Genomic DNA, 16,791 nt, shown 5'->3' with positions numbered 1-16,791 from the left:
CTGGGTACATACCCTAAGGTTCTGGCACTTGCCTAAGCTGTCTACACTGCTGTTTATACCTGTGCCGGGGGACTGTACTGTACACAGCGCCATTAGGAGTGTGCAGTATAGGCTTGCTGCCTTATGAATCCAGATCCTGTCCCTGAAGGGGTGGCCTTGGGTAAAGCATGTTCCCTTTGGTTGGGAAAGAAGAAAAGGGCAGAGTAGATGAGAAACAGCATTTCCATGACCTCCACTGTCCTGAGGAGAAGGCTCAGAATGCTGATTGGCTCCTCCTGAGGGGCTGTCACTTGTTTCCATTGTATTCTACTAAAATAGCCGCTCTTCAACAACATATTTTTCAGTCCTTCCCTCATTCCCCCCCCCCCCCCCCCGCTCTTTTCTTCAGACAAGCTGGGGCCTGCAAAAGGCCAGCATTAATCAGCATTCCAGAGCCTGAGCACTAAAGCTCTCCTGGTAACAGCGTTCCAAGGGCGGCTTAACAGAACCAGGGATTGCCTCCGCCAGAAAGGCTGACTGTGAGGATTTGGAGCACTTGTAAGCAGTTTAATATAAAGTCTCCAATAATGGTACCCAGCCAGGCAGGATACCATGGCGACGAGGGCCACAGAAATACCTAGAGGTCATGGTAATCCCAGCTCCTGAGGCTGCTCAGAGAGCAGTGGGCTGGAAGGATGCTAGATCCTACGAGCATCTACACTTCCCCCTGCATCTCTGGGGAGATTGGTGAATTTGTGTCTGTTCTACGATGACACCAGCTGAGCTGCGAGGCTAGCAGGAGCCTGTGCTGAAAGCTAGCTTCACTGCACTGTGCTCGTTTTCTCCTTCCCACCTACCTGAACCTTTTCCAGCCAGCAGGGTCTGGCTGCTCAGGGATTTGAGGGGGTAAGTCTGTTCTCAGCTCTGCCGCTGAGTCACGGCGTGACCTTGGGAAGTTGCTTAGCCTCACTGTGCCTCAGTTTCTCATCTGTCAAATGTCATCAGTAATTGTTTGTCAGACACTTGGAGGTCTTTGCCTGAAAGATGCCAAATATGGGCAGAGTATACCATCTGCAGGGGAGTCCTAAGGACATGAAATCAGGCCTGACTGCTTTGAGCTCCAGTATGTGCAAGCTATAGATAGTAAAAAAGAGGCAGCTATTCTACCTCGCTGCCGCCTGCCAGGAGAACGACACACCTGCAGTAAAGCATGTTGTTTGAAGAAGCTCCCCCTTGACAATGTCTTCTCAAAGTGCCACTGTGTGGTCTCCTTTCCCTTTTTTGGGACGCAAGAGGGCAGACACCTCACTGGTGTGTTATAGCTCTGTGAACCTCTGGGAGGCTTCTTGCTCCATAAAAGCGCATCGCGCTGGGACAACAAGGGCTTTTGCAAAGAGAAGACCAGATGTTGAGTCAAAGGGAGTTAAACACACTGAGTAGACACTGCCCAGTTGGACCCAGTCTCTGTTATGTTCTCCGCCTGCAACCTGCATATGAAAATGTTAAGATCCTGCTTTTTCCTCTGGGGGAAAATATAGTAGCCAATCTCTGAAAATGGAAAAATGTTCTAAAGTGTCATTTTTAGTTTGAATATGGGGGCAGTGCTGCCTGCCCATACTAGCCTGAGAGTGCTGGTCCCCTTGCCCCCAGTCCGGCTGCCGTGACAGCGGGGACACCTGCTAAGTAATCGTCTCACTGGTCAGCTGTGAACGTTCCTGCTAAACTTGGCACGACAGCTGCCTCCAGCTCCAGCAGATGTTTCTAATTTTTAGCCCAATGGAAACTTTATGAATCACTTCAACTCCTTCCCAGAGAGGAAACCTCTTGTGATTCATCCCCCTCTGGGACCACCACGGGGTTCCAAGCGGAGATTATCTGACTGACTGGCCGGCCAAGCTCCCTTGGCCCTGTCATTTTATTTTGCCTCAAGGGGATCATACAGTGTGGATTCAGGGTGTCATAAAGATTGAACTAGACACAATCCACCCCGCCCCCACTCCTTGTCACCTTAACTCCCCTTAATGGGTCTCTCTGTGTTTATGAAGGGAGACTTCCTTAGAATGGAATGAGTGACTCAGTGGAGATGAACTGTGCTGTTCCAATGCATGATCTAAGCCTCTGCTTCACAAGAGACATGAAGTCATTATGAACTTGTGGCTTGGTTGCTGGCCCCACAGAGCTGTAAAGGTCTCTTAGATGTCCCTGCCGCTAGCTGAGCCGTAATAATAGCAGGAAGGACCAGAATGCTCCTTGTTCTCACAGAGTCACACTGGAGGGGGATTCACAGGGAAAGTTACTGTAGAACGTGAGCTTGTGTTTGCTAAACACATTCCATTCGCTAGCCCCAAACGTTCTGCCAGTCCTCTTTGAAAGGCCTTGGTACTAGATAGTCCAGTTCATGTAACAAGGCTGGTATTGGAGTAGAAAACGCAGAGAATTTAACGTTAGTGGCGTGAAACCAGGGCAGCTTCTGTAGGGCTGTATAGAAACCTGTAAAAGCTGTACTGAGGCAGGGACAGAATGAGGTCGCTGTTAAAATTGATCATGTTTTAAGCCAAGCAGGAATAATGCCGTGGGCGCAGGTTGCCCCGTTGAGTTGCAGCTTCGGTGCCACAAGTACTCCTTTTCTTTTTAGGTTTGATCAGGTACAGCTACACTGGTATTGTTGGAACACCGACAAGCTCAGAGTACGTCTTTAGCGTTGTGCCATCTCCTAAAGAAACAGAAGGGTGTTAGCAACCCTTCCAAGGAGCTGCTACATTCTGGCTAGTCATATTCGTTCTTGCATTGACACCCTGTTAAGGATGAGATGTGAAAACAAGAGTGATTGTTATAAACAGGCAAAATGGTTGATCAGATCTCTAGTGCACAATTAGCGCCCGTCAGCTGTTCATCAGGGAAGGAAATGGACTCCAAGGGCCCTGCCTCAGGGAACAGGATATAAGAGAAAAGGTGAGAAAGGACGAATAAAAAACATCTAAGGAACCAGACCCAGTGTCTTACCTGGGCAAGCAGAACTCTCACAGCATGACATATGCAAGCCATACTCTGTCACCAGGGGATTGAAGCAAAGAAACAACAATGGCTCTTACTCTTCCATTTTGCTTCCAAAGTATGCTTGAGCCTCAAGACTTGTAATTTGGTGGGAAAGCAGAATGGCTGCCTCTGCAAGCACAGCCTGGTCTCCTCTGGGGCTGTGTCAGAGCTCAGGGCAGGAACAGATGAAATCTTACCCGGTATCCCCCTAAGTAAGGCTAACGTGTTGCCTTCTTTTCTTCCTGTAGACGTTGTTTCACCCCAACAGTGGAGCAGCTGGAAAGGACGGAGAGATAAAAGCGCTACGGCTGGCTCAATACAAGGCATTTTACACTACAGGTATAGTCTGTTTGAATTTAGGAAAAGCCCCTCCTCCAAAGGCCTACGTGCCCTTGGGGAGAGATTTAAAAATCCAGGCAGATTGGTACAAACAAGCACAAATCCAGGAGCCTCCTGCAAACCAGAAAATGAATCAAATTCTTGCCCCAGCCACGGATACCTCCCCTGCAGGCTTCGCGGCCCAGAGTTGGTGACCTTCAGGGCAGCTTCAGACCAAGGGGAGTGTGAATTCCAAAGCTGAGGATGCCTCCCAGAGAACGTGCTGACAGCAGCTTCCTCTCAGCCCCAGATTCAGCAAGGCACCTAGGCCCGTGGCTTCAGCGGGGCAAGCCAGGTGCTTAAAGGTAGCATGTGCTGCAGTGCTTTTTTGAGACATGACCTGGAACGAGGGCTTTAGCCACAGCACCTCTGATGGTCACAACGACTACTAGTGGTGACCTCTGGAAACAAAGGTGGGGAAGCAGACACCCAGAGCACGTCAACAGAAGTTACAGAGGAAGGATCCTGATGTGAGAGGACAGCAAGAGGAATGACATGCTCCTTTGCAGCCCTCTGGAAATGCTTAGAGTCCATTAACCCTATGATTAGGGATGATTAAAATGGTTCCCTCACACACAATTCCACTGCTTCTGTTCATAGCATTTGGCTTGTTCTAAGGCATCTCCAATGCAGTATGTAGCCCCTACAGAGCAGGTGCCTACCCTGCCAGGGTCTCTGCTTACCAGCAGCATTGGACCTGTTCATGCTTCATCTCATTTCCTTTATTTTTAACCTTCAGTTCATTTAGCCTTCTTGTGGCTATTCTTGTGTCCTTGTGTTGTCCTTTGCCTCTCGATTCCCTTTTAGAGCAGCCCACAAAACGCCTTGCTATCCTTCCCTTGCCTGTAGAGCTTGCAAAAGCTATAATTTCATAACTGGGTCAAACTTGGGTCAGCCCATGCAAACCAATGCACAACCTTGCTGGAGGGTTTCAACCACAGCTGCAATCTCCCTTGCAGTACACGATTTCTGAGCTATAATTACTGAAGGCTGTCATGCTAGTACTGTTTGCCAGAGATCACAGGAAGCCCTAGGACTGTCACTTCATATAATTTAGCTCCCTAGCCTGTCTCTGGTACGATTCCTAAAGAGCAGGCAGTGACTTTTACAAATGTTTCCAATACAGCACCACTGCCCAGTAGATGTTGCTGGGCAGGACTTTCCCTAGCCTATCACTGGAATAATCCATGTAGAACTCAAAGCTTTTCAGTCTGCTGCTAGGTTGTTAAGCCATGTCCAGCAATGTGGTAGCAACTGTAGGTATAAGAGCTTAGTCCTACACTAGAAACTCACTGATCTCCTTTGCTTTTGAGTAACTCATTTGCCACAGATATAAATCTGCTAGCCTAGGACCCTGGCACCTCTTGGTAACAGCAGTACCTGCTGCATGTGTTCAGGCTGTTTTGTCTGCTGGAAACTAATGACACTGCAGCAGGGATGGCTGCCAGGGGACTTGAGCGTTTTTCTCTGGGTTTCCATTCCAGGCGGGGCGAAAGCCTGTGACGGAAGCATTGGGCTGGAAGAGCATCACCAGCCACCGCTCATTTTTAATCTGGATCACGACATTCAGGAGCAGGTGCCTCTGGACATGAAGGCTGGCGAGTATCAGGCTGTGCTACCTGCGATAACCAGGGCTTTGACAGACTTTCTTCAGGATATTGCATCAGACAACGTCTCAACAGCTGATTACGCCCATGATCCAGCAGCGACGCCCTGCTGCAATCCACAGCACATAGTTTGCCGATGTCAGGCTTGCTGCTCTAGCCCTGCCATGGTAGACTGTAACAGGGAGCCGTAATCAACAGTTTCACACTGACTTGGCTGTCAGGTCAGTCTGTGCTGTTCTAACTGTGCTGTATGCAAATAAATCTGATGCTGTCTAAACCAGCTCGAAGAGCTAGCGTATCTGCAGCTGGCATGGTTCTCTTTGCACAGCGTTTAGAATAGCGTGGCCACGTTGCAATCCCTTTGAGACACTGTGGGTGGAGTGTTCTGGAAAGCTCACCTTCTCTGCTCCTGCATGAAGAGGGGACAAAGAGCAGGTAGATCTAGATCAGTGGTTCTCAACCTATTTACCGTTGTGGGCTATGTCCAGCACTGCCTGCATGGATGTCACATCAGCTGCAGCTCTGTGCTGAATGGGCTGCAAGCAGCCCACAGGTTGAGAACCCCTGCTCTAGATTGTGGTTGGGGAGGAAGAAGGGGGCATGTGCTTCATGGGCTCGCTTGGTGACGGAGGCAGTTCTTGGGTCAAAGCCTTTGTCTATTGCATTACCCCCTGCCTGTACCTTGGAGGAGAATTGCTGCAAAAGTTGAACCTGCATGTCAGTTGCCCTTCTGTGATCTGAAACTGGCCTTGAAGGGGACTTGGGGGGATGTGACAAGAGAGGATGAGCACAGATCGGGAGGGATGGGGCCCAGGAAGCAGTGGATTAAACCTTTGTACATATGGCCATGGCCTATCTAGAGGCCCCGAGATCTGTTGGCTTAGAGGGCCAGACATCCCCTGCTATTCTTGGGGAGGTGAGGGCTCATCTTTACCCCCTCTGGCAGCACAAGATGGTCACTCTGGTCTCCAGGTGGGTTTTTTCCTCTAGGGTTAAACCAGTATGGGATTTATATGAAGCTGAGATGAAGACCGTGGCCCAGCTCTGTACCCTAGGGACAGGGGAATTGCACGGATAACTGACCTCCTCCTTGAGACTTAGCTGACAAGTAGTAAGGCCAACCTCCACCCTCTTCCTCCCAGGATTTCTTATCCATATTTACAAAAGGCTCCTGCTTAGAATAATGTCCTGTACTTCCAGGGCAGGTTGCACCTCTGAGGATCTCACAGCACTTTGCCAAGATGGGCAAGTGTTAGCTCAGCCTGCTGTCCCTGCCCTGTTGTAAGGGCTTTTGGGGATGGCTTAGAGAGGAGGTGTGAAAGGGGCAGAGCCAGAGCATGATGCCCTCCTGCAATCTTGACCATTAAAAGGAGCTCCTTGGGAGCTGTTAACTATTGGCACAAGGCAGCCCAGCCCAGAGACCAACCTGGTGCCTGGCAGTTCCCTGAATGGTTATCAGAAGCCTAAATGCCCCTCCTTTCCCAGACTGCTCTGACACATCTGGGAATCTGGGCCATTATCTCCATGTTACAAATGGGGAATCCCAGGCAAAAGTTAAGTGAATCCCCCAAGGCTTCAGCAGGTCAGTGTCACAGCAGCAAACAGGGACCACAGGTCCCACATCCTGGACAATGCTCCTGAAGCCAGAAGGGGTTGGGCAGGGTAAGTTGGTTCAGCAGCAGCAGCTGTCTTGAGCCTCAATTCCCATCTCTGACAATGATGCCCTTCACTCCAAAAATAGTATTGTTTGAAACAAACCAGTCAGCGTGCAGCTGAAGGCAATGGGTTGTGATTAATGAATAGTCAAAACCAAAACTAGGAGCAGTTCCACTAATAAACCTGAATCAAGATAGACATCCATAGGGACCCCCAGAGAACAGCAAGAACTCTCACACTGAGCAGCCACTGACATATGATGACTTTATTACTAGTCTTCTGGTAGAGCTCAAACATAATAAATTGGGGGGATTTCCCCCTAATATCACTGCAAAAATACTCTGCATGGATAAAATATTATGTATATACTGTACAAAGACATCATTTAATAGACTTTATACACAGAAAACAGCATAAATTAGAAAAGGGAAAACCATGTATATAAAATTCAGGTTACATACAAATCTGGTCTGGTTAGCATTTACAATGGGGTTTTAATGTCTCCTTTGTTAAATATAGCACTGTGTATGCAGTACGTTTATACCACACCCCTATACGTCAAACACAGGGCCAGAGGGGTGAGGTAACCACTTGAACATACTGTCGTAAAGCAATGCAGCACCTCTGGTTATTCGCCCTGTTGTAGGCGCCCACAAATCTGTTCTTCCACACTGCTGGGTTTTTCCAAACCACCTCCCAGCGCCTGTCCCGAATCCGGAGGTTGGCTTCTCATCATGACCTCTTCACTTTGCCCGGGTGACCTCCACGGCACAAGATTATCTACCAAAATCAAAACAGAACTGCCTTACTTTTCCCAGTGAGCGGTCGTTAAGCAGGGTGCATCGCAGAAGGCTTTGCACACGTGCAGGGGAGAAGACACCATGCAGTGTTTTACTTTCTGGTCAATGGGTGTTGTGTGGGTCAGTTAGTTTTTGCCCTACATGTATAGGTTGGTGATAATGTGTGTCCCTTATCCAGCTGCCTTTGCATCCAGAACAGATTAAAAACAGACAAAGCATGCAGACATACTGAATCACTATGTGTCAGCTATTAACTCCGGTAACAGAATCCGGCAGCCTCCTCAGGACACAGGCAGGAAATATACAATGGCAAGGACTTTTTAATAGCTACTTCATACCAGCACTGCACACAAGCCCCAAGAAGGTACCAAAGATCTCTGGGCAAGAACTGCACCTTCTTATGGAAGAGCCTGGGGCAGGGCTGTGCTCACCCACCCTCTACCCCCAGAAGGGTTCCTCTGCTTTACGGAGACTCCACACAGCAGCTAATGTGTTCTTGGTGTCAGCGCAGATGCCTGCTGGGGTAGATCATCCCACAGCTCCTACTGAAATGACCTCCATCTTGGGCTCAGTTGCAGAGACACTGAACACTCTTTCAAGCCTGGTCCGATGGGGAAAAAATAAGGGATTTTACTCTTGATGAGCTTGCAAGGAACCACTAGCTGTGCTTTATGGTCCTTCGGCCACACAAATGTCCTAATTTTGTGTCTAATGATGCTGAAGCTGAGAGAGGCAGAGCTGGATTCTACATCACAAAGAGGATCAAGCTAACGTAGCTGTGTCTGGGCCTATTCCTGCAGGTCTTACTCAGGCAAAAACTCCTTTTGAAGTCAGTGAGTCAGAAGTTGCTAGAAGGAGCAAAAGGCTAGCCATACTTCCACAGAAGCTTTGCACCAAGAAGGAGCATTATTAACAGACGGTTCCACAGAAGCACTTTTGCTCTTTGTTACTGTAGGTGGCAACTATAAAGAAATGTAGCCAAAAGTTCATAGTAGTGCCAAATGTCTACGTAGCAGAGTGAGGCCTGGTCTACACGGGGGGAGGGGTGGTCACGCAGGAATACTGGGGTGTGTATTGCAATGGGCAAACATTCATCAGTAATCCAAATTGCAGCAAACAGGTGGTAGATGGATATGGCCCATTGTAGGGATCTGTTTTTTCATTGCTATCGACAATGCGAGTCGCTGAGCATGCACACAGGAGCTGTATGCTCACAGTGGCAGCAGTGTCCTTCAGCTGCCCGCCCTTTTGTACTGGCCACTCAAGTGCCATTAAATCTGGAGGTAACAGAACAAGAGGTCCTGAGCATGGAAGCCATTTTAAAGGCTCCTTTTGCATTTTGGTCCCAAGCCCTTGGTTCTATCAAATAATGGATCGCTCTGCAATCTCTAGCTGAAGTTCAGCAAACACCTCTAATGAAATTCCCTCTTGCTATCAGGCTCCATCTTAACATTCCTGATGCGAGATTCTTTGGTTCTCAGCACATGTAGAAGAATCCAACAGAAATGTAACCACGCATTATACCCCTGCATTAGAGCTCTATAGGCGGGCTTTACATTCTGCACAGATCCTCTTTCCTATTACATTCTACGGGTCTTTGCAGAAATTTGTACAGCATGTATATTTCATTTCTATTGAAGCTGCTCTGTTGGTTTCATCCTTCTTGCTCATAAATGCTTGCTCTATCCTATAGGACTCTTCCATAAAACCTCATGACCACGCTACCTCTTTAGAGCTCTCAGAAAAACACCTTGTGATCATGGTGTCCTGAAGAAGCTGCAATGAATTCTGAAAGGCTACTTTGGCTATGTGGCCAAAATCACATCAGCATTAAACTTGGGCGTAAAGTGCCTACATCAACAATTACTTAGGCTCCTGGCAAGCTCTTTTGGAATACTGACTGCCATAGGTCAGATCCCTAGCATAGGTAAGCAGAAGTCAAGTTCCAGCTGTGCGTGGCCAGAACCACATGAACATTTAAAGCTGGACCTGTACATCGAATAAACAACGTGGGTTCATTCTTCCCTTCCCACAAGGATTTCTGGTCCTCTCAGCAAGTCAGCATTCTGCAGGGATCAAGTATTCACTTCAGTGCTTTCCTCTCGAGACAATCAATCTTAGGGTACTATGCTGCCAGCCGTTACTGTCGCATCTGAGCACTTTCCTCATAAAATCAATAGCAAAGTCCTTAAGTGGACTTCACAGAATCAAGTCCACTCCTATCATTGAAAGTGAAATAGGTGATTAACCTCATTCTCCAAGTCACTACCAGTTTCAGTAGCACCTAACAGCATGGGTATCATCCAAACAACTTCTATTCAGATTTTAAATTCACATAGGTCCTCGGGCTTTTTATCTCCTCCTCTCACTGAGATCTGGCCTGGCCCTTCCCTTGTTAAATTAAGTGGCACCTTTGTATTGCCAGCAACAGGCTCTGGATTAGGCCCAAGCTATGGCACCTTTAATACTAACGATGTAGTCACGTTAAGCAGTGACTGAAGTAAGTCAGTAGAAGGAAGAGTATTTAAAAACCCGAGGAGCTACAGGAAACTGTATGCTGCTCCTTCCACAAAACTGTGTCCAAATACAAAGCGTAACAAGTCGAGCTGGGGGAGGACAATTCCATTTTCCATTCTCAAGGTTTCAGAATCTGTTTTTGTTCCAAAACCTTTCAAACATTTTAAAGAAACAGAATTGGGTTGAAACGTCTGTTTTCGGATTGGCAAGGTCAGGCTTCGATTCTGATCTCTAGTCAAAAGTGACCAGAGTGTCCACCCTGGACCCCAGATACCTTTCTGTTGAAAACCTCATAGAAATCAATACATCTCCACACATCAAAGTGTTCCGACCAGCCTTACGTAGAAGCAGCCCAGCGTAACCAAATGCTGCACTAGCAACTGGAAACTTCAGCAACAAGGAGGAAAAACAAAGTTCTAAGTCCAAATGCTTCATCTGGAAGTTCCTACTGCTAGGTCACAGCAGAGAGGCCTGTTTTGAGAAATAAGTCACACACGTAAGTTGTTCTGTCAAGTTAATTACGCACAAGGTTTTGACAGATCAAAGTCCATTTAATAAAGGACTGTTGGTGGACAGCAGGGGTTTTGGGCTGCTTTCATACAATCCAATCACAGCATGCAAACTCACTTAAGCATATCAGTTCAGCTCAACTCCTGCTTGCTGGCACTTGCTTGTCCCTAGAACACACACTCAAGTGCAGGTTCCTTGGAAACAAGCATAGGAATTTGTGGTGGGCTACACCCCTTCTAGAACATTGGCTTCAGAACCCCAGGGGTCAATATGGAATGGTTAAAGGGTAAACACTTCAAACTAAATACCCTGAATAGGAAGCCAATGGGGAAGTGGGAAAGAAACACAAGTAAGAGAAAACTGTCATGCCAGGTTTCAAATAAATTACGTTACAGACAATGGAAGGGAACTGTATAATCCATGGCCACGTCATGCACAGTTCTGAACAAAAGCAGTGAGTTTCATGAGAGTTCTGCGACTGGCTAGGTTGCTCTTATATAGCACTCTACATCAGTAGACCTCAAAGTGCTTTAGAGTATCACTAAACCCTAGTCAACTTTGAAAATCTCAGCCACCAATTGTGGGTCGCATCCTGAGACCCTAATACAGTTTTTACTTGGTCCTTACTCAGGCAAAACTTCCATTGAAGATGGATGAGGACTGAGTAAAGGGCTCAGGATTCGGTCCACAGTAAATTGCTGCAACAATTTAGTCAAGTCAAAGTGTCCTGGTATATTAATGTGTTACCATTATGGAGAGGCTGCTAAGTACTATAAATTATTATTGCAGGTAACCAACATTTTCCCTCTAAAATGTTAAGCAAACAACATGGTAAGTGTTTGGATACTAGATCACATAGCTGGAGAGACACTGCCAGGTTCAAAGTCTGTTTTAAAAGCAAAAATGTCCTTACCTCTGGTGACTGATACTGATGACTTAAAATATTGGCAATGGATTTTAAATTCTAATATGCTTGTCACCATTTGTGATGGAGGTTTGGGCTTTTTCCAGAGGCGGTGGAAGCTCACTGTGAATTGGGGACGTGGGGCAGTGGATCAGAGGTGCTTTACGTGGGGAGCAGGGGGAAGTCGAGGTGTCAGGGATAGACTGTGGAGTGTGATGGGTGCTCTGCATGGGGGGGCTGCTTAGACTCAACAATGTGTGCGCGTGGTATGTTCCTGCCTGCTCCCCAACTGGATCCTGCAGTGGCTGCTCCAACCTCTCTGGGTCCTGCTCTCGCCTGCCTCTCTCCCTACTACCCCTCATGCCTGTGTGCATGTTATAGGGAATGGCATGCCAGGGTGGAAGCACAGATCAGCCCCTCCTCAATATTTCCATTGTGGTAGCGCTAGCCCCCTTTGCCCCTCTGATTCTGCAGCTCCTGGGATTTTTTTGCATTTCACTCAGCTTGGGAATTAAAAGATTGCTCAGTTTTACGTTCGTTCTGGTCACTTCAAGTTGCAGCTGTACCAGCCCAAAGCTGGGATATGGATATGTTTGCACTGAAGATACTGCCAGGGATAATTTTTTTTGTTAAAAATGCTGCCGTCATCGAAATTAAAGCTATTTCTATTAATCTGAGAGACGGGCCCAAGATTTAAAGGTCAGATCCAGATTCAGACTTCACCCACATTTGTAGGTGCTTAAATCCTGGGAATTTGCTTGGCCCTCTCTCTAATTAACGTTAGGTTTTGTAGGCTGCATCCCCATCCCTAGCTGCCACAGCTGTGGGCGTAAACTACCTGGCGGTGTCCCTGTAACACAGTTGTTATAGGCTTGATAATGGATCGGGCACATTAGAGAAAAAACGAACAACATCTTTTCTGTAAGAAGTTAATACTTTCTTCTTAGCATGAGGGCTGTACTGCCGTTTTAGGGACTCCTAATGCTCACAGGAGGGAATTCATTCTCGTCATCAAGACACACTGGTCCAGTTGCAAATTCATGTTCTGGGATAACCTCTCCTCGCAGGGCGCCCCCATCTTCCGAGTAACCTATAAAAACAAAGAAAGGCAAAAGATTAAGGACATATGAATCCAAGAAGCCCAGAGCTGAACAAGTAGAGACACCATCTTCTCACTGCATTTGAGCTCAGAGCTGGTTTCTGCAGCAGTTTCGCAAAGCAGCCAGAGGATCGGGGGGGGGGGGGTGGTTGTCTTTGCCAGCAGTAGTCTGGGGAAGCGATTAAGGCGTTAGCTTCTGCAAAATAAGTTTTCTGCTTCCCACCACAGGCAAACCAAGAGGGGGTTGGATAATTTGCCGCAGTAACTTTAACAGCCACGCAGCTGTAGCATAAGAGTCATTCATGCAGAAGACTTGAACTCAATGATATGGCATTTGTTTCTGCAGGATGCATGAAAGAGAGGTTTAACAAAGAAAATTAGGTTCAATAGTAAAATAGGTCTCATGCTATACAGACTAATGTCCATGGAAATGATCACACCAGCTCATGTTCCCAAAGAGGGTGAAAGAGTTGAAATTGTAATAATGGCTTATACTGTTTCACTGTCTTTTAGTTTCTTCAATTATTATGACAACCAAATGATCTAGCTTAAATTACATTTGCACCTTGCAGCAATGAGATACTGCCAAGAATTTCTTTAATAGAAGAGAAGATCCTGTAAAAAGGACCTTTGTAGAGGACTATTTCTGCTCTTAGTGAATATTAACAGAAGTTGTGCTCAAGTGCATGGAGAGATGCACACCCACCCCTGCAAACTCACTCTCCCTGGCATGCATTCTGCATAAGGAAAGGAAGCAGACTGCTTGATACTAACAAACTGCTGAGGAATCACACTTCATGTTTTGGTAAAAGCTTGTCAGAGACTTTGGTCTTACTGATTTTACTCCCAAGAATTAGAAACCAGAAAAAACCCTAAATAAAAACACAAAGGAATATTTCAGATCACCTTAGATATAATGACAGGTTTCAGAGTAGCAGCTGAAAGCTTATGCTCAAATAAATTTGTTAGTCTCGAAGGTGCCACAAGTACTTTTTTTTTTTTTTTTTTTTTAAGATATAATGTTCTGCAAGGCTGCTGTCATGATGGAATCATTTATTTTAAACTGGGGAGCAGATGTGTTAAAGGTGACTGAGCCCATTACAGCAAGCCCAGGTCCCTGTAATAAAAATCTTGTTCTATCGGCTAGTGTGTATGCAAATCTTGACTCGGGAGTCTAACAAGGCAGTCACCCCCGGGCTCCTGCACCATGTTAGCGCTACTTTCTGTATGAAGAGGCGAAGTGGTTTCAATAGACCCTGTAGCGATCCTGATGCAGTACCATGGAGATCTGGCTTTTTATGAACCACCACCGTTTCAATGGTTAAACACCAATCTGACAACTGTTATTGGTAACAAATTGTAATGCAAGTGAGGATATGGTTACTGCTGTTTCCGGCGGAGTTGCAGCATAATTTTGATCATTATTAATCATGCTTAGCACTTAGCTAGTGCTCCCTACTGTCAAAGCGTTGCATCATTTTGATGACCCAAAGTTAAGTAAGAATTAGCAAATTCATCATTAGGACGCCCTGGTGAAGTAGGAAAACAACGTGGTTTTTTTTCAGTAAATTGACTGTTATCAGTTTGTCTCACTCCTGAAAATCCAAAGACCAGACTCTTTAGAGCCAAGAATGATTTCCTCAACATGTCACTTATTTACACTGTTTAGGGTTCTTGGACATGCAGCCCAGATCCTAGGTACTGGAAACTGGCTACAAGCAAGGATGAAACACAAGATCAGGTCTGGAAAGCGTTCAAAGCTCTGAACAGGGAGAATCTACTAAAGGGTGTGGTGGTTATTCCAGAGAAGGGTGGGGAAAGACACATCGATTTACAGACCTAGGTGCTGCCACAGGGCTCAATGCTACAAATGAGTAGGGTGAGTAATAATGCTGAATATTTACACAGTGCTTTTAATATTCAGAGCTCTTTGAAATGCACTGTGTAGCTCCACAGATTTATCATTATTAAACATCACAACACACCTGGGCCAGATTTATTTTACAGATGGTGTCATCTGACGCAAGGAGGTTAAGCGACTAGCTCAAGGCTACAGAGGGAGTCATTATTGGAGAGGAAATTCAAATGTAGATGTTCCCGATGCCCTCTCCTGTGCTCAGCTCACTACAGCAAACCTCTGCCTCATGCATACACGAGCACTGGCATTTCAGAATTGGTGATCATAATAAAACACGGGCTATGGGGAAGGACACCATGGAACTTACAATGAACTTGAGGAAGTGAGCTGTAGCTCACGAAAGCTTATGCTCTAATAAATTGGTTAGTCTCTAAGGTGCCACAAGTCCTCCTTTTCTTTTTGCGAATACAGACTAACACGGCTGTTACAATGAACTTGATGAAACCTGTCAATGGCAATGAAATTCCTGCAGTTGGATCAGTGCAGGAGAGCCCTGAGAGACCCAAAGGGGCACTGTGTGAGCGAAAGGATTAGCCTGGGTGGACCCGATAGCAGGACAGGGTGATGGTGAAGCAGAACAAAACATCTCAACTCATTTCAATGGGCTGCAATGTGGAAAGTGCAGTGCCAGGGAAGCTTCTGCACAGTGATGCTCTTCTGTGAAAAATTCTGACTTTGCTACAATAAGCGTTCACCTGATCAGCCTTTCAGAGATGGCAAGCCCAGCTCACCTGGCATGGATGAAGATGAAGGCATCGTACTTTGTCGGGCTACGGTTGCTGCGTAAGACTGAGGTAATGGAGGCCGGAGGTCATTTTCTTTGTTCTCGTCTGTCTTTCCCAAGCCAAACAGGCTAATTGTTTTGAAGCGAGAGAAGAAATAAGAGTTAGCTTTGATCCTAGCCATCCCCCTCCTCTGCAGCAGTTCTAACAATTCCCCTGTACAAGTCACAGTGATGGATACTGAGCTTCTAAGTAACAGACTCATCCAAAGTTTCTGTGAGATGCCAACCCTGCTACAAAAACATTAGGAGCCCACAGAAACAAGGAAACCGAACATGAACCTGAACCAACCCATCTGGGGCCTGCGCGATGCAGGAGGTACATGGCAAGACCATTGTCACCGACGTCTGAATTAGCTGGGCACGCTAGAGCATGCTGAGCGGTCAGCTTTTACGTGTGTTCTTTTTGTGGGTTTAACAGACAGTGTGTAGGCAGGTAGACAGACACATATTCTCTTCCACTCCACCCCAAAGGCTTAATATTATCCATTTAAAATGAACATACAAATTAAAACAATCGCACAGGAGAAGACTGCACCCTGCCCAGATGGCTATTTGTGCTTATGGGAGTTCCCTGTACTGCCTTGAACTATCACCTCCCCCCCGATCAGTTCTAGAGCACCAGAGGGGCAGTTCTTCTGCCTCTCCAGGACACGGACCACATTCTCCGGCCAGAGGGTCTGACTGCAGGGGAAGTGCTTTGGCGGTAGAAGATCAGGTCAGAATTTCAGAGATGAACAAACCTCTCCAAGGAGGTGGGCTGCAAATGACCCCCCATTCAAAAGCAGAGCGGCTCCGGGCTGAGATTATTGCAAAGCAGCGAGTGATTGTGATGCCTCGATGTTGAGGTGCTCAGCTGGAAACACCTGAAGGGGCAGGAAGTGCCTAGCATCTGCCCTCTGGAAATCAGACTCCTTCAAAGATTCTCAGGTTGAGCACCCAAAATCACTAGTCACTTTAAATCCTAGGGTCTCGTTTTCCTCTAGGATGGAGTTTCCCTTTTTAAAGATCAGTAGGTGCATCAGCAGCCAGGCCCAGTGGCTCAGAGCACCCGAGATGCGCTTACCTGTGTTTCTTAATTAAGACGCACTCTCCTCCATCTTGAGGGTCTAGGTTGTAGATGTAAAGGTGTCCGTCTGATGTTGTAACCAACAGTCGTGGTAGCTTCTGAATCCTAATAAGAAATGAAGTCATGGATCTCTGGGCTAGCAGGGCACTGTAGGAGGAATGCAGAGCTGGGTGTCTCCACCAGGGAGCTTGCCTGCCCTTCACGTGGTAGCACATGAAATTACCGCCACGGCCAGGGTCTGACTGCCATCTTCACATACATACCTCGCACCTTCCCACTGCCCTATATACCCCCATGGTGGGCAGTGTGCACTGCACTGGAGCAGGGAGACAAAGGGCTAAAGCGCTGCAAGGGAGGCCAGACATGGGGCGTGCCCGACCCCATCCAACCTGGGTTACCTGTAGTGCAGACATAGCCTTAAAGGGTCCACACAGGGGTGTGCACTGGTTTAACTAACCAGTGCAGATTGGTGTGGACACAAGACCTAAGTGATCACCCAAAGTTAAGGAAGGGCTGTGCAGACGACCTAACCTGTAC

At 47.0% G+C, this 16,791-nt stretch overlaps 2 protein-coding genes across 16 annotated transcripts in view; one reads left to right on the top strand and one right to left on the bottom strand.

Moving 5' to 3' along the window:
• Positions 1-5,298, top strand: part of ARSG (arylsulfatase G) — an 84,320-nt gene extending 79,022 nt beyond the window's left edge. For 11 of the 12 annotated variants that reach the window (XM_073311673.2, XM_073311675.1, XM_073311674.2 and 8 more), the window contains 2 exons: positions 3,264-3,354; positions 4,878-5,298. In XM_073311673.2, coding sequence (XP_073167774.1) covers positions 3,264-3,354; positions 4,878-5,191 — 405 coding nt within the window. In that variant the 3' untranslated portion in view covers positions 5,192-5,298. The remainder of the gene's footprint in view (positions 1-3,263; positions 3,355-4,877) is intronic. The other variant, XM_073311681.2, reaches the window with a different exon arrangement.
• Positions 5,299-6,906: 1,608 nt separating this feature from the next.
• The window catches only part of WIPI1 (WD repeat domain, phosphoinositide interacting 1), a 32,839-nt gene continuing 22,954 nt past the window's right edge, over positions 6,907-16,791 (bottom strand). For 2 of the 4 annotated variants that reach the window (XM_073312041.2, XM_073312042.2), the window contains exons 10-13: positions 16,252-16,359; positions 15,136-15,257; positions 12,377-12,477; positions 6,907-7,436 (exon numbers count right to left, since the gene is read on the bottom strand). In XM_073312041.2, the coding sequence (XP_073168142.1) occupies positions 7,389-7,436; positions 12,377-12,477; positions 15,136-15,257; positions 16,252-16,359 (379 nt within the window). In that variant the 3' untranslated portion in view covers positions 6,907-7,388. Of the gene's footprint in view, positions 10,445-12,323; positions 12,478-15,135; positions 15,258-16,251; positions 16,360-16,791 lie in introns of all 4 variants that reach the window. The other 2 variants (XM_073312043.2, XM_073312044.2) reach the window with 2 other exon arrangements.

Source organism: Lepidochelys kempii, chromosome 14 (genome assembly GCF_965140285.1).
Source record: "Lepidochelys kempii isolate rLepKem1 chromosome 14, rLepKem1.hap1, whole genome shotgun sequence".
Lineage (NCBI taxonomy): Eukaryota > Metazoa > Chordata > Testudines > Cheloniidae > Lepidochelys > Lepidochelys kempii.
Note: the sequence above shows the minus strand (reverse complement) of the source record. Positions and strands in the feature narration are given on the sequence as shown.